At 50.6% G+C, this 23,774-nt stretch overlaps 1 protein-coding gene across 20 annotated transcripts in view; it reads right to left on the bottom strand.

Annotated features, from left to right (window-relative positions):
• Positions 1-713: 713 nt before the first annotated feature.
• The window catches only part of PLEKHA7 (pleckstrin homology domain containing A7), a 256,276-nt gene continuing 233,215 nt past the window's right edge, over positions 714-23,774 (bottom strand). For 5 of the 20 annotated variants that reach the window (XM_071218169.1, XM_058305681.2, XM_071218165.1 and 2 more), the window contains 11 exons: positions 19,421-19,529; positions 18,714-18,940; positions 15,013-15,201; positions 14,784-14,901; positions 12,799-12,902; positions 12,056-12,256; positions 9,012-9,167; positions 6,557-6,690; positions 5,583-5,725; positions 4,002-4,112; positions 714-2,158 (listed from right to left, as the gene is read on the bottom strand). In XM_071218169.1, coding sequence (XP_071074270.1) covers positions 4,012-4,112; positions 5,583-5,725; positions 6,557-6,690; positions 9,012-9,167; positions 12,056-12,256; positions 12,799-12,902; positions 14,784-14,901; positions 15,013-15,201; positions 18,714-18,940; positions 19,421-19,529 — 1,482 coding nt within the window. In that variant the 3' untranslated portion in view covers positions 714-2,158; positions 4,002-4,011. Of the gene's footprint in view, positions 2,159-4,001; positions 4,113-5,582; positions 5,726-6,556; positions 6,691-9,011; positions 9,168-10,632; positions 11,912-12,055; positions 12,257-12,798; positions 12,903-13,619; positions 13,729-14,783; positions 14,902-15,012; positions 15,202-18,713; positions 18,941-19,420; positions 19,530-23,774 lie in introns of those variants that run through there. The other 15 variants (XM_071218163.1, XM_071218166.1, XM_058305682.1 and 12 more) reach the window with 13 other exon arrangements.

Genomic DNA, 23,774 nt, shown 5'->3' with positions numbered 1-23,774 from the left:
GTTACGGAATCCTTTTATCCCCTCTCCTCTGTTATGAAGACTCCTCTCCAAGTAATGCTTAAAACTGGAGAATGTTTTTCACTTTAAAATTCAAAAAGAGATCAGGAACCAAAAAAGCTCTGTTAGAACGCCTTGGAATCTACTCTTCCCAGTTTAAATAGTTGGAAAGCAAACGAAACCTCGGGTGCTCATCTTGGCAATAGAAAAAAACTGCCATAACAACAAACTTGGAAATATACACATCCCTAAACTGAACTGGCCTCCTGCCTTCTGGTTTAAGCATAAATCACAAGTCAAAATGAATTAACTACAAATCCAGTTTGCAATGGTCCGTCACTAACCCGCCTCATTGGAACAAACCGGCGGCGTGTGGGTTGGACGGGAGCCCATGGCGTCCCCCGTGCTCTTGGATTGCAGTCCGCCTGCCAAACCAGCCCCACATTAGAGTCCACAGTGCAGCGGCTCCTTCAGGGGCGGGGCGGGGTGGAGGGGCCACCCGGAGCAGCTGCGGAGGCCCAGCCAAGGCCCGGGAGCACAAGCCTTCTTCCCCCAGGCCTCCAAAGTCAGTCAAGTACCAAGGAACTGTCATCAGGAGAAACATTTCATAGGAGAATGCAAGCGTGATGAAGAGCTGACAGTGGGGATTTTCCAAAGAAATGGAAAAAAACTTAGCACGGGCTGCTCACCAGAGAATATAGCCAGCAAGAAGCAGATAATGTATCAGGTTAATATTTTAATCTATACATCACATTGGTGTTTTTTTGCAAACCATTACACTTTTATTTAAATTAACTTTTTCTTGCAAAATATTCATTTCATGTTTCCAACAAAATCTTATAAAGGCAAAAATAAAATTTTATTTTGGCAAATGTCATGAAGTTGATACTGGCAGCATATGGAGTTAGTTAAAAATAGACAGCAACTTCTAAATATATTCAAGAATTTTTTTTTTCTGAGCATAGTCAAAGACAAATCTTCATTTTAAGTATGTCTCCACCCCATGGAGGTTTTTTTTTTTTTCTTTTTAAACATCATTTTCTGTATGCAGAATATCATTTAGGAACACAACTTAAATAAAGGGTCACAAACACTGCGACTGGTTTAGGAGCCCCTCCTCAGTCAAGTCAAATTCCTGCCATCATGGTCCTGCTGGCTGCAGGCTGTCAGGGATGGCAGAGGGTGCACTGCCTCCAGACCCAAGTCCTGAACGACCAGCCACCTACTGGGGGAACCTGACTTGGGGTTCTCCAGGGCAGGCGGCAGAGCTCCCAGGATTTCCAGCACAGCCTGGTGGGGAGGGAAGGCATTCAGTCAGGGAGTTTTAGGTAGCTGCCACCCAGTGTGGAGTTTATTGCTTTTGATACAATAAAAGTTGCTTTCTCTAAATTGTTCTGCATTTCAAAGTGTACTTTTAAAATTGTTACTATTAAAATGAATGCTTTTTTTCTTTTTGAGAAGAGCCCTTTACTGAGAGAAACTTATGGGCAGGTTGGGGAGCCCAAAACTCTCTAACACACCACGGCCCTAACACCAAACCCATGCGCCAAGGCACAGACTTGCAGGCCTGGTTGAGTTTCCCACTCAGCTGGGCATCAGGCCAGGTCAGGACAATTGACCTCTGCAGCCGAAGGACCTCTTCCTCTGGACAGCATAGCAGTGGGCCTAAAGCTGGGGTCCACTGGAAGCACATTCCCAAATCCAACTTTCACCCAAGTTCACCTGAAGTTGACCTGGCCTCTGCTTGCCCTGCCCTTCTCCCTCAATCCACACCCATCACCCAAACAGTACCTGAATCTGTATATGCAGTTATAAAATCCTGCATCCTTATCTTTCCAGCCACTCAGCCCTTGAGGTGAACATTATAAAATATATTCTAAAATACAATGTCAGTATTTTATACTGTGTATCAAAAGTGCCTTTGCCATATGTAAAAAGGAGTCTGAACTAAAACAAGAGAATGTGTGTTAAGACGTAGCACTATGGAGAATGGCCCGTCATCTGTAGGCTCTTCCTTCCTCCAGCTAGGAGTCCTGTTTAAGTAGTAAGGGTTTACTTGGGTGCAGAAAGAGTGATCTTCTTGGAGGAAGGTGGTTCCTTTGGGCCTCTGGCTCCAGGCTTCTCTTCCACGTGCTGGGTCATGGGTCAGTCACTGCCTGGGCTGGTAAGAAGCACAGGAGACAATGAGGGGCTGGCAGAACTGCTGCCCACGTCTAGAGAGTGGGCAGTGGGTATGTCTATGTTTACAAATGACACGGAATGGCAGACAGGCTGACAGACAGAGAGTAGCTGAGCAGGGGGCTTGGGCAGTGCGGCTGCTGCTGGGGGACCCTCAGCCTATAGGACTCACGGGTGCTTGGCCCCACTCTCCCTCCACCCCCACTCCCCAATCAAGGGAGTGCATCAGAGGCATGCAAGCCCCTAGAATGGGCCCCTGCTCTGTAGGAAGAAGAGCCCGAGCAAAGAGGACTCTGGTGACCAGTTCTGCTCCTGACTTTCATTCATTGAATGACTTTGGGTAACTCTCCCAGCCTCCATTGGCCTTAGTTTCTCTAGTCTAAAAACAAGCTGATTATACACATCTCCTAATGAGGATGCTGTGAGAGTAAAAGGAACTGTGAATCTGCTCTAAAAAGAGCAGCAAAGGCCACAGGGACATCCAAAGCTGGGAGTACCAGAGCCTCTTCTGGGCCTTTCTGTGACCAGAGTGGTCCCACCCAGGTGTTGCCAGGCTCAGATCTCTAGGAGAAAACCACACACTCTACAGCAGGTTCCCTGCGACCTTTACAAAGGACCCAGCTGGGGCACTTTCTGGGATTCTTCAGGTATGGGGTCTCTACTCCATTCTCCTGAGAGCCTGGCCTGAGCAGGCTGACCTCTTCCTCCCCACACTCTGCCCCTCATTTCACTCTTCTCCAAACACCTAAGCTCCCAGGTAAAGCCCAGACCCACCGACGAGTAGGGATTAAGAGCACGGGCTCTGGACTTGTACCAAAGGGGTTCAAATTTGGATTCTGACATTTTTGAGCTATGACTCCTTGGGCAAGTCACTCAGGGTCTCTGAGTTTCATTTCGTCATCTGTAAAATGGGTGCAACTAACTTCATGGGGCTGCTGTGTACATCAAAGAAGCTGCTTACCACAGTGCCTGGCACTTAGTAAGCACTTAACAGTGTTAACTGTTAAGTATATAAAGGAAGGGGGGTGGGTAAAGCCTACAAAATGGTAGTAAGACAGGACATCAGGGGAAGAACTGCCAAGGGTCTAATCTGACCCTCCCCTGTCAAGAGAGAGCAACTGAGCTCATAAGGAGGGTCCAGGCCAAGAACATGCCACAAGGCTGGACACACAGCAGGTCTCCTGATTCCTGGTCCAGCACTCCTCCCCTAATCCCATGCTGCCTCTCAATCATGTAATGCCCATGTGGGGAGGACTTATCAGGGGTGGCACCAGAACATTCTCTCGGCCTGAGGGCCAGAGAAGTCCCTCTTTCTCTCCTTTCTAAGTTGTGCAATGCAAGTGACTAAAAGGGCAGTCCCAGCAATTCACTGTGTGACCTGAGGCCAATCCTAGCGCCTCATTGCACCTTAGTTTTTCCTTATTTGTAAAACTGGAGTTTTTTCCAGTCTTCTAGTTCTTTGATTTCTTTGACAAAATACCTGAGAGGTCAAGATCTACCTCTCCTTTCCAACCCATCGAGCCCGAGAGTCTGGCCTGCCCTGGTCCTTCAGGGCATTGGGCTGCCTGCAGGAAGGAGGCGTGGGCAGGGCCATGGCTCTGCAGGCTTCAGGGAGGCAGGGGGCCTGGATCACACAACATCCATCAAGGAGAGAGCTCCTAACAGACATTCGTCTCCCACCAGCCTGCGGGTCCAAGGTCTCCCCAGCAGCCGCTCGGCCAAAGGGAGGAAGCGTCAGCAGGTGGCACTGCCATGATCTCTGCGGCAGCGGGAGGGGGCAGAGGGCGGGGAGCAGCGCAGGGGGCATGCCACACAGGGGCTCTTACTTGGAAGGTGTTAGACAAAGGTGTAGTGGAGTCCGTTGCTTAAGGGGGGGTAAGGTGGCACCGGCCTGGAGGACAGGGGGGCGTTAGGCAGGAGGAGGGCCAGCTGCTGCGCTAGACGGGGCACACAGGAATTAAGCAGCGTGTTAGACACCTCATCTGCTCTGGCGGCACCGGGTGGCCTGCTGGGTGGAGCTGGTGTGGCATGGGCCCCGTCGCTCACCACACCTGGCCTGAGCTTGGGCGTATCCTGAGCTTGGCCTGCAGTTCCCAGATATATCTCTTAGATGGAAGGAGGGAGCAAGGGTGAGGAAAGGCTGCAGCAAAGAGGGTCACCCAGCGAGGCAGTGAGGGAGGTCCTGCTACTGACCACGGTGGACTCATCTGCTGGTGGTAAGGAAGCAGAGCATGAGTGATCCCGGGGTAGAGCAAGCACAGGCCAGTGAGGAAGCCCCACATGGTGGGGGAGCAGCCCCTGATGGAAACCTTGACGTGAGGAGAAGCTCAAAAGTTGCTGGGATGGGCCACAGGGAGCACCCCCAGACGGTTAGGAGGAGAGGCCTGGGGGACCAGCTTCTGTTTCCATAGCCACAGAATGCCACACCGATCACCTCTCAATCCACTGAGACTGAGGGCAGCTGGGGCTGAGCATGTAGGACGGAGACGTGGGGAACTGGGAAGGGGTCTCTGTTAGACGCTGGTGGCTCTCCTTGCCCCTGCTCCCTCTCATGGCTTCCTGAGGGGGAGGCAAAGCTCTGCCCCCCAGACCAGCTCCTGTGGGCCCCGCCTCGGTCACCTCCAGAGCCTCTAGCCAGGGTTGGAGGGCTGGTGGGGACTGGATGACACCACTTCAGGCTCACGGCTGCCCCCTCCCCAAAGGGTCAGAACACACAGAGGTCTCTTCATTTGGAGAGAGACAGCACTGGGGACCAATGAGGGCACACAAGGGGGAGACAGGACAGGAGGGAGAGCCGAAGTTTCTTTCCTGGCTGGTCAAAGAGAAAGCGGCCTTCTACACACACACACACACACACACACACACACGTACACACTCCCATGCACACCCCCACCCTGTGGGGTTATTTTCCCTCACTAGCCAGAGTAGTCTGCCCTTCCCAAGTCCTGCTTTCTGATACAGGACAGTCTGACAAAGAGAACGATGGTCTGAGCAGGGGTGCCAGGTCCCTTTGCCAGAGAGACCCCTTTTTGCCTGGCCCCAGCAAGAAACCGAGGTACCAATGCCTTTCCCGCCCCCTTCTTCAGGAGGTCAGAAACCTTCGCCTCACAGCCTCATGGCTCAGGGGCCTGAAAAACCTGTTCTTAAACTGCAATCTCAGATATCAGCACCACTCCTGGATTTAAGAATGAGCTCGAAATGCCCTCTCCTGGGACTTCTTTCCCCTTGTGCTCCTGAGCTCCCCCAGCCCGCCCCCTTCCCGACCTGCCCCACTTCACCTTCCAAGCCCTACTGCGCTTGTGGGATAGGGCAGGCTCTGGTGGGGAGACACACCCGTGGCCCCCAACTACCAGCCCTGGCACTGAATCCCAAGGAGGGGCCCTGGAGGCCGGGGCCCGTGATCTTACCTGCTACCTGCTTGCTGCGCTGGGAGGCCTCGGAGGCCAGGGCGTAGGAGATGTCGATGATGCGCTCCTGCTCCTGCAGCTGCGAGTCCAGGTCAGCCACGCTGTTCCGGTCCTGGCCTACTGTTGGCTGCAGGTTACGCATGCTGCAGGATGGCCAGAAAGTAGGCTGTGGGCCCGCGCCACGCTGGGCATCAGCCTCAGGACTGTAGGGTCAGAGGCCCGACCGGCGACTCCCTGGCCTGGAGGTCCTCAACCTTTGAGGGGCGTCAGATGAAAGCGGGGAACATTCTGCCTAGACAAAGGTATGCATGCTTCTCCCCAAAACCCAACCTCTCACAACTTTGTTCCTCTCTTGGGAGGGTCACAGATCTCAAGCTAAAGCTCCTATTAAATCCAGACCTGAAATGGTCAGGCTAGCTCTAAAGGGGAAGGTTTGCAGACAACTGGTTTCAGTTTTTGAGGTTGTGGAGGGTTAGGGGACAGGAGAGACATTTCCCAGGGCTCCATCCCAGCCTTCAGGGAGGCTATGGGCCTGCTGTAGAGGTGGACAAGTGGGCAAAGCTTCTGGCACCCTCAGTTCAAGGCCAAGGCCCCTGGCCCTGATTTACAGGGCTGTGTGAAGGAACATTGGTCCTAACTCGTGGGAGGCCTAGCCTCTCCAGCTCTGTAGACTTCCCTGACATGCTCGGCTTCACCCCGCCCCCGGCTTGCCTGCCAGGTGACTCAGGACACCGTTTTGTGGGGGAGGTCCCAGGGTGGGGTACCTTTAGACTATCTCAGGACTTGCTGGTGGACTAGGCAAGCTTCCCCAGTGGTCTCAGTGGCACAGTGAGTGCCAGTCTGCCTCTTGCAGTGAGCAGGGCTTGCCTGAGATGAAGGTGCCCCAGTCAGCCTAGCCCAGGGCCCACGTGGTTGAGACACCACTGGGGTTGGGCCTCGTGGGCTCTCAGGACTTGGGCAGAGAGAGGGCTGACCTTGACCGGGTGAGGATGTTGCGGATCTTCTCGGCTTTGCGGTACCGCTCCTGCAGCTCCTCAAGGCTGGGCGGCTCTTCAGGGTCCACCTCCACATAACGCTCGGGAATGGAGACCTTCTCTGGTTTGGACAGCTGAGGAGGAGACCAGGAGGCAGTTGAGGAGCGGCCCGGATGCTTGGGACCTGCTTTCTCCCATCCCAACCCCAGTGGGAGGAAGTGAAGAGCACTGAGTCCACAGAGGAAAATCACTTGCCAAGATCACAAAGAGGGTCAATTGTAGAGCTGGGATTCAGATCCAGTTCTGCCTCCAAAGCCCAAGTTTTTTCCACTCTAACAGATAACCTCCTACAGAGCGAAGTAAGGAAAGGGAAAAGGCAAAAGGCCGAAACTAAAAGTTCTCAGGACAAAGACGTTAACCCTCCAGGCTACCCACAAAATCTCATGTGATTTGACTCCAGCCTCATGGACCCACCAGTTGCTCAAGGTTCCCTCTTCCTGTGGGCCCTTGCCCCTGCTGTTTTCTCAGCCTGGGATTTCCTTCCTTTTGCTCCACTGCTTCGCATTCCTTCAACCTCAGCAGGAGAAGCCTGCCCTCGTCCCTGACTAAGCCATGCCCTCCCCGTTACTCTCCCATTTTCTGTTCACCATTGTCTTCTCACGTCCATCGCAGGGACCTGGCACCTAGTAGCCCTGCAGCAAATACTGCTGGAATGACTGGGTGGGTGGATGAAAGGAAGCTATAGTGCTTTCTGTCCCTCTTCTGATCTAGACACAGCCAAGCTGTGTCTACTGCTTTCCAGAGGAAAATGGCTCCAACTTCTCTCTACCATCATCTCGCACAAGCACGAGGTCAATACAACTTGACAAAACACTGCTTGGACTAAAAGTTGCAGAGAATTTTTTTTCTTCTTTGATTTATAAAATCATTTTTTTAAGGGATTTTAGGGAGGTTTATTGAGGCTTCTAAAAACAAGCTAAATCTAACCCCCGGGCAAATTTATACTTGGATTTAGATCCACTCTGGAGGAAGATGGGAATAAGCTCTTCTCTGATATTTCCAATGAGGGCAGATCCAGAGGAAAGACCATCGTAGCAGAAGGGACTTAGGTTAGAGACGAGGAAGGACTTTTTCTCTGGCTGGCAGGCCAATCAGGATACTATAGACCACGCTTCCACTGCCAGGAGGTGTAGAAGCTTCTTTTTTTTAAGAGAAGCTTCTTTTGACAATCAGTGAAAGCACAGACCTTTGGCTATTGCATGCGCTGAAGGGTCAAGGTCTGAAGGCAGGGGCCTCATCAATCCCTGGAGCTGCAACTGACCCCAGAACTCAGCAACACCACAGGACAACTACTGCTCCTTTGGTCCCAAATGTCACGTGAGCCCCCTGTCATGTAGACAACATGGACAGAATCCGCCCATGGGTAGGCCTGCCCTGCCTCTTAAAGACAGGAGAAAGTTCCAAAAGGCCACAGCTCCTCCTTGGCACTCATTCCCAGGTCAGGCGTTTTGCTCAGGAATTACTCCAATCTACCCTTCTGTGGTGAGTGCACTTCCTTACATGAAGTTTCAGGGAAGACCAAATCATGGCACATCTGTGGGCCACATTTAACAGTCTTCATTCAGCAAGTATTTATGGAGCATCTACTGTGCTCCAAGCCCTGTACTCTTGCACCCTGTGGTACAAAGGTGAACCAAACGGCCAGAGTTTCTGTGCTCCAGAGCCTACAAATAGCACAATAGAGGCCACAGAAGGCCACTCTATGTCTTGAAGACCCTGAGTCTGTCACCCTCTAAGTCCCCTCTCACCCTTGGATGAGCCATTACTGACTGGTTGGGAAAGACCCCGTTGCTTGCTTTTCTAGAAAGGTTATGTCATGATGCACGTGAGCCACCAGAGGGCAACAGAAGAATTCAGACCAGAACTGTGCATCGTGGCTAGAAATGTTACTTGTGGTTTTCAAACCTGCCCCATCATCCCAAGTCTGATAGTCCAATTGTTACATGACATGCCTGTTATGTGTGCCCATGGCTTTCCAATCACTGCTAATAATCCTGGCAACATGATAAATAAGTCACTTAAACCTCACTACAACCTACTTTACTGTTGAAGAAACAGGCAGAGAAGTTAAATGACTTACCCCAAATGAGAGAGAGGAGAGAGACTGATTTAATTTGGACCTACATCAAAAAGCCTGGAGAGCAGATGTCACTCAAATGGTTGAGTGACTGCTTCCCATGTACAAGGTCCTGGGTTCAACCCCAGTACGTCCTTAAGAAAAAAAAAAAGCCTGGGCTCCTTTTATTGCCTCGAGCAACATGGATGGACTTATTTTCCTGGTCAGGTTGAATCTGAGCCTAGTTTCCATTCAGAACTACACTCCCAGATGCTGAGGGCCACGCCTCATGGTGGGGGTGGGAGTGGGGGGGGGCATGAAGGAAGCCCCTGCCCTCACCTCTCTGCTGATGTCCAAATCATAGTCTTGAGGCTCCAGGTCCAACTCGGTGACAGGCATGGCCTGCACTTTTAACCAGCCATTCTCCTGGTCCTTTCTTTCCCCTCGCATGGCCCGTTCCAGCAACTGCAGGTCAAAGTCCTGCTCGCGCTTCCACTGGCAACAGAACAAGAGGGTTAAAAGCAGTCACTTCCTGACTGCTCAGTCATGCCAGTCGCCTTTTGGCTCGTCCTTGCAGGCATTCAGGTCCTTGGGAAGAAGGGCTTGTGATCCCCTGGGGAAAAGCTGTATGGCTTTGGACCTCAACCTCCTCATCTCCAACCAAGGCAGTAGTCTGGTGACACTGAATGGTCCCTTCCGTGTGCTGTAACTCTGTGATGAAGGACAAGGCCTCTGCACCCTTCATATGGCCCATTTCCAGACTGCTGACTTCTCTGATCTGGGCCAAGAGAGGGTTTAAACACGTACCCCCAGGGTCCATGCCAAAAGTTTAGGATTTTGTGCTCTCAGTGGTCCCTAGGGTATAGAAGGCTCCTGAGTCCAGGTAGGTGACCCCAAAATAGAATCTGGGCCAGAGCTACAGAGGAGAGAATTGCCCTTTGTGTTGTCCCACAGCTCGTGGACAGCTTTCTGATTCAGAAGCCACACATCCCGGACTTGGCAATAATGGAAAAACAAGCCTTCTGGGGCCCTATTTTGGCAAATGAAACAAAGGGAGCTTAAGAGCCTCTCTAATGAGTACCCCAACAGGATACAATTAGGGTTGGGGGATATCACACCCACAGCTGGGCTGCAGCGATCCAAGCTGGAGCAGCTCAGCGCCAGGGAGGTAGATAAACTGCTGTGTAAAACGGCACCCATTGGGAGCGATTAGCTCAGTGGTTCAGCGTCTGTTTTGCATGTTTGGTTCCTGGGTTCAATCCCCAGTACCTCCCTAAAAAAAAAAAAGATGGCATCTATGTGGGTAGGGGCTCTCTTTAAATTGAAAAATAAAACCTAGATCATTTAAAATTGAGATGTTTCCAAGGCTGTTTCACAGCAATGGTTTTCTAACAAATATCTCTTCACAAGGGGAAAAGTCTAACTGGATTACTCTCTCATCGTCTAGTCCAAGTGCAACTGCCCCTGTTCACTTGTGGTCTGTACCTTCAGAGGCCATTAATACTGAACAGGTTGGTGAGGACAGAGAACAGGCTCAAAGCCTCTGCTGGAGAGAAGCAAAGCATCTGGATAATGCTTATCCATCCCAGGTGGCCACCCCACCCCACCCATCCTCTGCACAGGTCCCCAGGCATGACTGTCCTTCATGCCACTTCAAATCCAAACCCATAGCCATAGCAGCACATTTCACCCATTCATGCACAAGCTCTCAATACCAACTCTGAACCAGTGTAATAGCTCGTAGGTGATATCTTCCAACTACAGTTGGAAAGGATCAGGCACTTAAAGTTCCAGGGATGAAAAATTAATTTAATGATTCACAAAGAAAACACACATTTTCTTACATGCTCACCAGGGCCCCAAATAGAGGCAAGTCCTCAGTTAAACCTGTCCTGATTGTTTCCACAAATAGAATCGGTAGACTCTATGGTGTATCCTGGGGAAGAACCACGCCAATCCATTATCATCAAGCAACACGTTTATTGGCGTTGACGCAGACTTACACAAGCCTTTTTTTTTTTTAAAGAAAAATTACAAGGTATTCAAGGTACGATTTTTAGATAATCTTTCTACATTTGAGACATCAGTTTGTAAAAGGTGTTACTCCATATGACATTGGCTTATAAAGCTTAAAAGTTACCAAGTTTGCAGCTTTTAAGGGTATAAGTGCCCTGGGTTTTACCCCTTTGGTGTATGAGCTAACAGCTGCAGAGAGGCCTTCTGAATACAGAACAGAGTATACTTTGTTATCCAATTGAGTTATTAAATCTCAGAAATACAAAAGGTTTTCCATAAGAAATTGTGCGATGGAAATGGAGGAATTAAAACCAAATAATCTCAGTCTTGGTAGAAATTATCCAAATGTGCAATCTGTGAAGTCCACGTCTACTGTCCAGGTGTAAGGCATGGACTTTGATAAATCTGTAGTGGCCAGACCTCTGCCAATGACCCTGTCCTCAGGTGGCAGGTCAGCTCAGCCTTGTGGGGTGGCATTTGGGAGGAGTCAGTAGGGCTGCATGGAGAGGGGCAGGAGAAAGGTGAGTCACATCTGGGGAGCTCACTAGGCTATGGAGACAAGAGCTGCTGTTACAAGCCTGGAAATAAAGGGCACTGGCCAGTTAGAGGATGCCCAATGCAAATTAGAAGCTTCAGTAAACACAATCAGGCAGGATTAAAGGGGCAACGAGCGGTAACACTAAAAGCAAGAGAGCTTGTGCAATGAATTAGGGAAAGAACAGTCAGGCTAGAGGGTCTAAGGAAACACGTGTTTCCAAATGAGAGGGAAAAGTCAAATGGAAGGTTTCCAAAAGGGACCGAAGGCGACTGTGGGCGCTGCACAGCGCGGGGCAGTGCTCCAGGGCAGCACGGGCTCTCAAGCTCTCCTGAGCACCGAGCTGCCTCGCAGCACCACGGCTGTGGGGACTAGTCCTCAACATGTGGGACACCATCCGTGCCCAGGGTCAAGTAGTTGCCCCCAGAGGGCATCTGCTTCAAGGTTCAGAAGCCTGGTTGGTTGGTGTGTGGTCCTCTTCATCAAGCCCTATCACCATCCTCCTCCTCCACTCCTCAAGCCCTGCATTCCCTGGTCCTGGATTTAGCTGAGCGATTTGGAATGCTGGCAAAGGCCTCTCTCAAGCTCCGCTCAGAAGGCTGAACGGACATTCTCTCAGGCTCCCGCCGTGGCATCCTCACGCCTGCTCTGGTTCTGGGCCACCCTCTGACCAGGTCACACATGCATCCTGGGTTGTGGACAAACAGCCGTTCTCTAAACCATCTGGGTCAACGGTCCACTCTCTTGGGGGATGGGACGTGCTTGTGTTTGGGGGAAGTGGGGAAGCTCTGCTCCTTATCCCAGCCCCACCTGCCTGAACCCCCTAACATACTGAGCCGAGATCTCCAGGGAGTGCGTGGCTGAGGTAGCGGGTCGAGGGGAGGCCTGCCCTCTCTCCTTGACTCAGCGTCCTCTTGCGCTCCCGGACGAGGGCCTTCTGGTGCCGCTTCATGCGCTCGAGCTGCTCCTCTGCGCTCATCTTGCCCCGCTGGTGGTCCCCTGAGTACAGACGCTCCAAGGCACTCTTGGGTCTCTGCGGAGGAGAAGGCCAGAGACAGGCAGAGCAGCTGGGCTGGGACAGACGGCAAGGTCCTGCTGGCTCGCACCCCTTTGCTCTCCCCGCCTCCCCACACACATGCGCTCACTGTCGCTGGGCTCCTCCAGGCCACAGAGAACCACTTTCTCTAAGCACACCCTTGGACAGGACACCCCTGCCCTCCACAAGCTGAGCAGCACCCAGTTCCACAGCTACAGGCACTGAGGCCTGGGTCTGTCCAATCAAGCACAAATGCTGCATGTAATGGGCTAGAACCCGGGTGCCGACTCCCTGGGCTCCCTCCTACAACTTGGATAAGGTGGAGAGGAAGGCGGGGATCCTGGGAAAAACAGAGGACAGTCTGTCACGGCCCCAAACGGGCCCTGCCTTTCTTGGTGGGCAGTGGGGAAGGCAGCACTGAGCACATGGGGGCAGGGCAGCTTGAGCTCGGGAGGGGCTGAGGTCACCTCCCGCTCCATCCCCGGGACTGACGATTGGGAAAGCAATGAGCTCCTCAAGAAGTTCTCAAGGCCACTCACAGGGAGGGTCACCTTGCTGCTTTCGGCACTTAGGCCCCTCCGGAGGGTGGCATAGGGAGCAATGGTGGATGACTGCTGGAGCCTCGACGTGGATCCCGAGAGCCCTCGGTGAGGAAAGAGAAGTACAGGCATACTTAGGATACTTGTGGTGGTGACAGCCCCTGGCTGCTCCCTCAAAACCCCCACTCCATGAGGCAACCGAGAGGGTCCAGCCAACCACACACTCTTCTTTCTCTTCTTCCCCCTCAAGGCCTGGGAGAACATGCCCCTAGGGTACAGGAGGGGGGATCAGCCCAGGGGTGCCCTCTGTCCCCGATGGAGGACAGTGTCCCTGCAGATTTGTGGGCTGTCCTAGGCTTCCCTCACAGGCAGAAGTCCTGGGCTGCTTGGCAGGTAGAAAGGAAGTAGGAATGCCCTCAATCCCTCTTCTTCCTGATGAACTCCTATGGATCCCACACAACCCAACTCAAATGCCCGACCTTGATAAAACCTCAGATGCCCCAGGCAGAATCAGTTATCACCTATACCCCACAGTATAGCTGTTGGTTACTACACTGACCACAGTGTCAACATACCTCCCTTCCTAACTAGAGAGCAAATTCAGCAACTGACCGGAGGGAAAGAGGAGAGTATCAAGCATTTATTGAGCACTTACTATGTAACAGGCAGGCACTATGGTAGGTATTTTATATAATTTGTCACAATAGCCTTGAAAAGTAAGCATTCCCCAATCATTAAGGAGGTATGCAATGTAAGGCTCAGAGAGGTTAAGGAACTTGTCCAAGGCCCCATGGCTAAGAACATCATTGATCACTGTTTACCATGTTCTCGGTCCTATGGTTTGCAGGTGTAATCTCCTGGCTGGCTGGGCACCACTGCCTGTGCCTTCTCTGCTTGCAGCGGTTCTTATGGTTGGTGGAAAATGGATACCTGGAAATGGGTACCTCACTTACTGGGAACACCACTAGCATTTAGTAAGTGGAGAAAGAAAAATGATAAATGCCCTGTAATGTCCAGAGAATTCCAGGCCACCAGAAACTTCTATGCCCAAAATACTAACATATGCCATTGGTAAACAATAATGAATGAAGGGAACAGGGCACAACGCCTAGAGTTACTGTGACCCCAACTTAGTAAAACCTGGACCCTGGGACCAGCTCAGGCCACAGGCCACTAAGATAGTATGGTGGGCCAAGGCCACATAGCCTACAGGTGCTGGGCCACAAGTTTGTGTCCTTCTGCTTCCACACTCAGCCAAAGGGAAGAAAGTACCTGACCCCCTACCTTGGAGGGCAGACAGGAGGAGCAGGTGACGGACACAGGATGGAGAGCTGCTGGCCTGCCAGGAGGCCCACAGGCAGAAAGACTGGGGGTCCTCCCTTTCAGGGGATTTCTGAGGAGGAGAGTCTCACTCAAGGGAAAATGGGGTTTGGACACAGCCTAAGGGTCTAAGTCTGCTCCCACACCCACCTTGAAGGAACAGGGAGGACAGAAGACACCCCCATTGAGGAGCAAGTGTGCTTCAAGAAAGGATCGAGTCTGAGCATGATGCCGAAGAGGAAAAATGCTGAGAGGCCAGCGCTGGCCAAGCTGATATCACCCAACACCCCGGCCTGCAGGCGGCAACGGCTAGAAGCACAGCCTCTGGAGCTGGAACGCTGGGTTCTGGCTCCATCACTCACCTGCTCGGCGAGTGACTTAACTTTTCTGAGCCTTAGTTTACTTATCTCTAAAATGGGGACAATAGTAGTACTTTCCTCACAGGGGTGCTATGACTATTATGAACATACAGTGCCTGGCTTCACAGTAACTGCTATTATGATGGTTCCCAGGGTCCCATGTAACAAGAGGACGGAGTCAGCAGAAGAAAGCCCAGGCCCTTCCCGGCAGGCTCAGCGCCTCCTGACAAGCTGCAGCCCGTGTCCAGGCCCAAAGCCTGGGCGTTAGGGGATCCTGTGCAAACACTATGGAGGGTCGAGCCTTACCTCTGCCCGGCAGCGTCTGGCACCTGCTCTCAGGGCCTGCTAGTCCCAGGGAGGGCTGGGCTGCGTCTCCGCTGAGGGTCGCCAGCTCAGGCTCACTAACGTACGACCGGAGCTCCACCTGTGGGCAGGGGCCGAGGCCATCATGCCCGCCCAGGGGAGGACGCAGCCCCCCAGGCCAACTTCCCTCTCCCCACGTGCAGAGGGGCAGCGCCAGGGCCTCCCCGCTCACCCGGGTGTCCCCGTTCACACACTGCCCCAGCTCCCGGTCTCGCTTCCTCTCGTCCGACTGCCGCTTGAGACCCCGCACTGAAGTGTGCCGGATGACGGTGGCCTCCCTTGGCAGAGGTGGCACGGCCGGGGGCTGCTCCTCTAGGCTGTAGAGTTCAGGGAGCGGGGGCCTGGGAGGCGCCTCGTCTTCCTGCTCGGAGAGAGAGCCAGAACCAGTGCCCAGTGAGAGGGAGCTGCGGGAAGGAGTGCCGAGTGGCACAGCCACAGCGGTGGCCCCTCAGAGCCACAGAGTGGGGCCAGCTTACCGTGGCGAGCTACCGTTTCTCCTGGTGGAGCTGCGACGGGGAGGGGTGCCTCCCATTCTTCTTTTTGGTTTACACGGTTCCTATTTTTCAAAGTGTTACCTGCACATACTCTATACCCAAATCCAGAACTCAGGTTTTCTGGGGCCAGTGCTCTTGACGCTGTGCCAGACTGGTCCCTCTCCTAGCCTGTGTACACCCTAGGACGAGCAGGTTGGCAACCGTGCTTCTTTCTAAGAGTATGACAGCACCTCCTTCCTGGAGGACAAACGCCTATTCCATTCCACAGTGCTGAGTGGGCAGGCTCACAGCTTTGCCCAAACTCTGGATCCTTCAGTGGCTTGGGGATCTGAGCAAGGACAGAATCTGCGTCCTCCTGCCCTTTCTATCAGAAGAGTGCATGGTTACAAAATATTTACTCCTTCATGACTCAGGGATTGAACCAGCTGTGAGAATGAGTGACTCACTGTCTACCCCTCGGCCCACTCCATCGCTGTGGTGAATGTAACTATTTTCCTTAAATCCCATGTCTACAAAGGCTTCTGGGGGCTGTTGTTTCTCCACAAATCCACAGACTAGCCCCTGCCTGCTCCACCACCCACTCCTGCAGACCAGTGACCAACACACCCTTCCCTCCTCCTAAACGCACCCTTTCTTAGTCTAAGTTTGCTTTGTTTTTCAGAATTTTGCTGAGTTCAGGAAAGGGTACTCCAAGCTTGCTTTGCAAAGGTTTATCAGTCTCCTTTCAAAGCAATGCATTTCATTAGTCATTAGTTGAGAAAGTTAAGCCACCTGCCTAAGATAGCCACCGGCCCCACCAGCACCAGTGGTTTCCACCCTTGGCAAGTCCTCAGAATCAGGAATTTCTGAAGAGCTCCCCAGAAAAATAAGCACAAAATATCAACTGTCTTTGATTAGGAAATAGTGTATCTGGAGAATGAGGGTGTGAGGGAGACAATTTATTACATACTTTAAAAAACATGTACCCTTTGTTTTCATACCCTTTGAGAGGAATATCTATTTTAAGAAAATGACAGATGCAGGAAAAGAAGCCAAATAAAAATGAAAGAACCACGACTACATGCAACAAGGTAGATGAATCTCGCAAAGACAATGTTAATAAAAGACGCAAGATACGAAAGAATAAATAATAGACTATAAACAGGCAAATGCCAATCAAACTGTTCAGGGATACAAACATAGACAGTACAATTATATATGTAAAAGCAAGGGAATTTTAAAAAAAAGCTCTACCCCTTAGCTTTTTTATCTGTTTTTTATTATTATCCAAGTAATGAAAATGCTCATAATGACTGAAGTGATGAATGCACAACTATGTGATTACACCAAATACCTTTGATTTTATACCTGGGATAGAATGTATTAATAAAATTTATTTTTTAAAAAAGCGGGGAAATTACTACCCAAAAGGTCAAGATAGTGATTATCTCTGGCTGAAAAGGAGCAGCCTGGACTGCGAGGGCTTCTGGATGCTGGCATAGTTCTATTTCTTGGTCGGAAGGTGACATAACACGGATGGTCCCTTTATTATTATTTGTTAAATTATATATTCATGCTTTATGTCATTTTCAAGATAGATATTATTGCTTCACACATATAAATGTAAACAATAAGCAAACAATAAAAACTGGTAAAACTGATAAAGACTCATTGTCACTAGAAGGAGGGGAGAGAAAACCCCCTGGGGACCCTGAGTTGAAAAAGCTCTGCCCTTGGCAGCAGACTTGGCCCAGTGGTTAGGGCGTCCGTCTACCACATGGGAGGTTCGAGGTTCAAACCCCGGGCCTCCTTGACCCGTGTGCAGTTCGTCCATGAGCAGTGCTGATGTGCGCAAGAAGTGCCCTGCCACGCAGGGGTGTCCCCCGTGTAGGGGAGCCCCACGTGCAAGGAGTGCACCCTGTAAGGAGAGCTGCCTAGCGGGAAAGAAAGTGCAGCCTGCCCAGGAATGGCACAGCACACACAGAGAGTGGACACAACAAGATGACGCAACAAAAAGAAACACAGATTCCCGTGCCGCTGGCAAGAACAGAAGCGGACAAAGAAGACGCAGCAAATAGACACAGAGAACAGACAACCGGGGTGGGGGGGAAGGGGAGGGAAATAATAAATAAAATCTTTAAAAAAAAAAAAAAGAAAAAGCTCTGCCCTAGCACCGCAGAGAACCACGCTGTGAGGAGGAGCGCTGGCCCTCATCTATTCCAAGCTGCTTGCTGGGTCCAGGGGAAACTGGGGAGGCTCAGAGAGGGGATGGGACGTGCTTGAGGACAGTGAGGGAGTAAGGACTGGAAACCCGGCATTCTACCTCCCAGGCTAACCCTTTTTCCCTTTGGTCTTCATCCCAGCCCAGAGGCATCCTGCCTTACATCCTTGGCCATCAGATCCTAGCATTTCTGCTGGTTGTTTTCTTATTTTCTGCCTCCTGTTTTATGGGTAATGCTTCAGTCTGCCTCTTCATCTGGGGTTGAGAAGGAACTCTTGAGTTGAAGAAATTCTTAGTGGTTCTCTGGCTGGGAAGAGGGCCACACTCTGGGTCCTGGCCCCTGCCTGCCAGCCCTGGGCTCTGAGCTGTGGTTGGGAGGAGGAGGATGGCGAGGGTCAGGGCTATGGGAACATGTGCTTCACCCAGCGCTGTGCACTGACCTCACCAGAGGACCTGGGCACACATGGTCTGACCGCCCAGGCAAGGTTTGTTGGAGGCTCCCGTTCCAAGGTCCTCACTGCTGTAGATCACTGTCATTCAGTTTTTTTCAGCCAAAACTGGCCTGGCCCAACAGGCACAAGCTATCAGTTTATCTGACCACATCTTCTATTTCCTTTAAGTCACCTGTATTCCCAGACTCTGCCCGAAGCGTGGTCCCTTCTATTCCTGACGAGTCAAGGTGCTGGACCAGTGAGCTACATGGACCACAGACCTGACCCGAGGACCTGAGCTGAATGTCCAGTTAGATGGCAGACGACACAGAATAAAAGAGAATGGTCAGGAGACATCGGTTGGATCTACTAACTAAGGCAATTTCAACAGCTTTGGGCCTTAGTTTTCTAATCTGTGGGATGGGGTGCTGCTCCTTCTATCAACGCCTCACGGAGGTTATTGTGAAGACCACACACATCTTCACATCCTGGACCGCTGCTCTTCTGCTGGGATGCGCTTACTACACACAGGCTGTGTCGCTGCAGGAAAAGCCTCTTAAGGCCCTTCCAGTTCTAAGAGTCTGAGACCCAGTGCCAGGGTAAATCATACTGAACTGCTCAGAGCCCCCTCTTAGGACTCTGGCTGGTTTTATTTCTCCAAGTTTTCCCAAGAGCTTCCCTCCCAAGAGAAGCTGCTCTTAGCCAGAAAGGAAAGGATGCAGTTGTGCTCAGGGTCATCGAAACTTACAACTTTGGACTTCATCTTGGTTGGTGACTGAAGGGGGGATATCACTTTCCTCAGCTGGGGCGGATGAGGTCGGTACGGCACGTAGGTTTGCAGCTGGGGGAAGAGTCGAACCTCCAGAGGGGTCCGCACGGGGCTGCTCGGAGGGCTGGGGTGCAGAGGTGGCTTGCTCTCCGATGTCGAGAGCGAAGGCAGAGGTGGGTAAGGAAACAAAGGCACTGTTTTTCTCTCTAAGGAACATGGAGGGGATAAAGAGTATGAGATGGAACAAGTGGAGTGATGTAGCATCACAAAAAACTGTCTTCGTGTCCTGGGTGGTGCTGCAGGGACAATTACCGGACATTGTATGTCCTCCCATGGCCCACTGGGAGGACTGTGGGAGAGTGTGGACTATGGTGTGGATCACTGACCATGAGGTGCAGCGGTGCTCAGAGATGTAGTCACCAAGTGCAATGAATGTCCCATGATGATGGAGGAGGTTGTTGTTATGGGGGGAGGAGTGGAGTGAGGGGGGGTGGGGGTATACGGGGACCTCATATTTTTTGAATGTAACATTAAAAAAATAAAGACAAAACAAACCTGTCTTCGCACAGCTGACCCCCCAAGGCGTACCCAGCTGAGTCATGCCCCGCAACACCTGTGTCCCCAACTCCGTGCCAGCCAAGGCAGCAGGAGCAGAGCGGCAACACCCAGAAAGATGGCCCACTCACCCGGATTTTTGACCGATTCCACCAGGATCCTGAAGTTCTCCTTATTTGCACTCAGGCCTGCAATGACATCTTCAATCCTCCACAGATCCTTCTGTATCTGTGATTTCTCCTGAAGAAAGCAAGGTAGTGCTCATTTCCTAGGACTTGTCTCATCACTTCAGACAGAGCGCCTCACCCTGGCACCCTTTGGATGCCAGGGCCTGCGCCAAGCCTGCTTCACAGCTTCCTGGGGGAAGTTAAAACACGAAACAGCCTGAGGTCCGGGGGAGAAATTTCAGAGCACTTTTACCAGTCCAGCTGGTTTTTAAAATAGATTGTCTCCTACAACTACAGCAGAGGGAAGGAAAAGTGAGCACTCATGCCTAGGCCTTCCCCAGAATACCAAGAGCATTTCTACAAGGACAGGGCTGAATCTTGGGATCTGAGGTTTAGGTAAAAGCACAAGGGGCTGGGAAGCAGACTTGGCCCAGTGGTTAGGGTGTCCGCCTACCACATGGGAGGTCCGTGGTTCAAACCCCGGGCCTCCTTGACCCGTGTACAGCTGGCCCATGTGCAGTGCTGATGTGCGCAAGGAGTGCCCTGCCACGTGGGGGTGTCCCCGCATGGGGGAACCCCACGCGCAAGGAGTGTGCCCCGTAAGGAGAGCCACCAAGCGCGAAAGAAAGTGCAGCCTGCCCAGGAATGGTGCACCACACACGGAGAGCTGACGCAGCAAGATGACGCAACAAAAAGAAACACAGATTCCAGTGCCGCTGAAGTGGACAAAGAACACGCAGCAAATAGACAGAGAACAGATAACTGGGGCGGGGGAGGGGAGAGAAATAAATAAAATAGATAAATCTTTAAAAAAGAATAAAAAAATAAAAGCACAAGGGGCAACAGCATGTTATTTGGCAATAACATTATGCTAAGTGAAAGAAGCAGTCACAAAAGGCCATCCATTTATATGAGAGGTCCAGAAGAGGCAAAGCTATAGACAGAAAATAAGTTAGTGGCTGCCAAGGATTGCAGGAAAAGAGGGATGGAGAGTGACTGCTAATGGGTACAGGGTTTCCTTTTGGGGTGATAAAAATGTTCTTGAATTAGAGTATGGTGATAGTTTAACAACCTTGTGAATATACTAAAAAAATCACTGAATTGTATGGTTTCAAAGGTTAAATTTTATAGCATATGAATTATACCCCAATAAAGCTGCTATTAAAAAAAGTACAATGGGAAAAGAGCTAGACTACATGAGGGTATGCACACTTCGAGAGTTTATAACCAAGATCAGAACAGGGCCTTGAGAGAGGTTGCACAGGGGCTGTTGTGGTCTCGGTATTGTGGGCATTGCTAGTGGGGTGGCATAAACATCAGATGCAGTATTCCTTTGGCTTTTCAGTTATAATGGGGGGAAGAATAGTACTGGTCCCACCTCATGGACTAAGAAAGGAAGACTCACACCCCTGCCTTTCCTCTCAAGGCACCAGTTACCCCTCTACTAGAAGAGTTCTCATATTGCGTACTTCTCACAGACCTGCCTGATTCTGCAAGTAACATGCTCCTCGATATACCTCCTCAGGGCCTGGCTCTGAGCAGGTTCTCAGTGCATGTATGTTGAATGAATAAAGGACCCCATCACATAAAATACCCTCGCATCCCAAGGCAGGTCACAATCTCAGACTCTCTCCTACCTTACAACACCAAAGAACATTCTTTGGGCTGACAAGAAGTGTGAGTATCCTAAGGCAGACAGATGTGCTATTGAACCCAGAGGGTATAAATTAATAGGGAATTATCTCTAGGCCTGAGTTCCCTGAGCTTAGGAATATGAGCCGGTGAAGAAGCATGGAATTAAAGCCAACCCTCTCCCTCCTGTCTACTCCCCTGCCCTCATTTTGTTATCACCCCCACATGCAAGATGCGCAGAGTGGGGCAAAGGCAGAGAATCCCAATCTTTCCCCTGGGGTGATGGAATGTCAGACCTTAATGACAAGGGGAGGGGAGCTTTTAGGGGGGTGGGATTTCCTTCCTGTATCCTCATCCCAGGGTAGGAAGGCCCCTATGTACTGCTTTCAGCAAAGGTTTGAACTTCTTGTCTGGAAGGGACTGAAGCCTACAGGTAGCACACTTATCCTTGCCTCTCACATAGTTCCCTGGATGCTCAATCCCTTGACTCCCCTGCCCAGGTGGCTGTGAGGGTCTTCATAAATTAAAAAAAAAAAAAAAAAAAAGCCATGCTATCTTACTGAAAAGGCTATGAATTTTCTCACAGCCCAACCTGGCTAAAATGGGGGTGAGTTTCCAAGTCGGATTACGGAGAATGTGCCTATGGAACCGCAAGCACATTGCCAGTGTTAACAATTTATCCAGGATTCTAACAGCTTGCCCAGTCTAGGATTACACCAAAAAAGCAAGCCCAGAACTGCCCAAAGAAGGCCTTTGGGAGCTTCTCAGGTCACTGTGGCATGCAGGGGGAACATACACAAGGCCACAGGGCTAGGTAGAAATCAAGCCGAGAGGACCACGCTCCAAACTGGTCTGGTCCTTCTATTGGTAACTAAGAGGGTTAAGTTCTCCAGGGAAACTGTGACACGTTACATTGTACTGATTTGTAGTTTTTTGGAAGGAAGAAAAAGGATTCTAGCCCTGCTACATGTAAAATCACTATGAAACCAGGAATGGGAGAAATACGAATAGCCAATAATCATATGAAAAGATATTTAACCTTACATTAATCTTTAAATGTAAATTAAAACAAGATGCTGGGAAACGGATATGGCTCAACCAATTGGGCTCCCATCTACCATATAGGAGGTCCAGGGTTTGATGCTTGGGGCCTCCTGATGAGAGCAAGCTGGCCCACGTAGGAGAGCTGGCCAACACGGAGAGCTGGCACAGCAAGATGATGCAACAAGAGACACAGAGGAGAGAAAATAAGAAGACATAGCAGAACAGGGGAGCTGAGGTGGCACAAGAGAGTAATCACCTCTCTCCCACTCTGGAAAGTTCCAGGATTGGTTTCCAGAGCTCCCTAATGAGAATACAAGCAGACAAAGAAGAACACACAGCGAATGGACAGAGAGAGCAGACAACGGGGGGAATAAATAAAAAATAAATAAATCTTAAAAAAACCAAGATGCCATTTTTAACCCAGCCGACTGGCAAAAACTAAAAAGACTGATAACATCAAGTATTGGCAAGGATGTGGGCAAACAGGTTCAGTATTTTCATTCACTGTAGGAGGGTAAGTTGGTGCAGCCTTTTAGAGGGCAATTTGGCAGTATCTGTCAACATTTAGGATGTGCACTCACTTCACCCAGCAATTCTACTCTTAGGAGACTATCTTAGATAAATGCCCGTAAACACGCTTGAAAAACCAATTACATGGATGTTCGCTGTGGCATTGTTTATAAAAGCAAAACATTGGAAATAACTTAAATGCCCATAAAGAAGGATTGCCAAAGAAAGTATGGAACATCCAGATTGTGAAATACTATGTAGCAGTTAAGAACTACTTTCACAAGAGCTGTCCAAAACAACTTTCTGTGACAGTGAAAGTTGTCTATAATCTGTGCTATTCAATACGGTAATTAGGGAAGCGGATGTGGCCCAGGGGATAGGGCGTCCGCCTACCACATGGGAGGTCCGCAGTTCAAACCCCGGGCTCCTTGACCCATGTGGAGCTGGCCCATGCGCAGTGCTGATGCGCGCAAGGAGTTTCCCGCATAGGGGAACCCCACGTGCAAGGACTGCACCCTGTAAGGATAGCTGCCCAGCGCGAAAGAAAGTGCAGCCTGCCTAAGAATGGCGCCGCACACACGGAGAGCTGACACAGCAAGATGATGCAACAAAAAGAAACAGATTCCCAGTGCCGCTAATAAGGAGAAGCAGTCACAGAAGAACACACAGCGAATGGACACAGAGAGCAGACAACTGGTGGGGAGAGGTGGGGGAGAGGAAGGGGAGAGAATTTTTTAAAAATCTTAACAAAAAATATACAGTAGTCACTAGCCACACGTGACTACTGGGCATCTGAAATGAGTCTAGTGTGACCAAAAAATACGGTTTTTAAAATTTCATTTTAATTAATTTAAATGTAAACAGCTACCATATTGGACAGCATAAACTTGGAGGGTGGGTATATGTATTTTCCTGGAAAGATTTTCTACAACACAAAGTTAGGACAAAAAAAAGTTACCAAACTATATGTAAGTATGATTCTCTTTAAGTAAACCTTTCCCCTCTTCACAATAAAGTACGTGAACCTCGGTATGTGCATATGCTTGTCAATGGATAGGCAATGGCCTGGAAGGTTAAACGGAAGGCTACACCATGAACTGATAACCCTGATTACATATAAGAAGGTGATGGG

This window comes from Dasypus novemcinctus, chromosome 10, assembly GCF_030445035.2.
Source record: "Dasypus novemcinctus isolate mDasNov1 chromosome 10, mDasNov1.1.hap2, whole genome shotgun sequence".
Lineage (NCBI taxonomy): Eukaryota > Metazoa > Chordata > Mammalia > Cingulata > Dasypodidae > Dasypus > Dasypus novemcinctus.
This window is presented reverse-complemented; position numbering and strand designations above follow the sequence as displayed.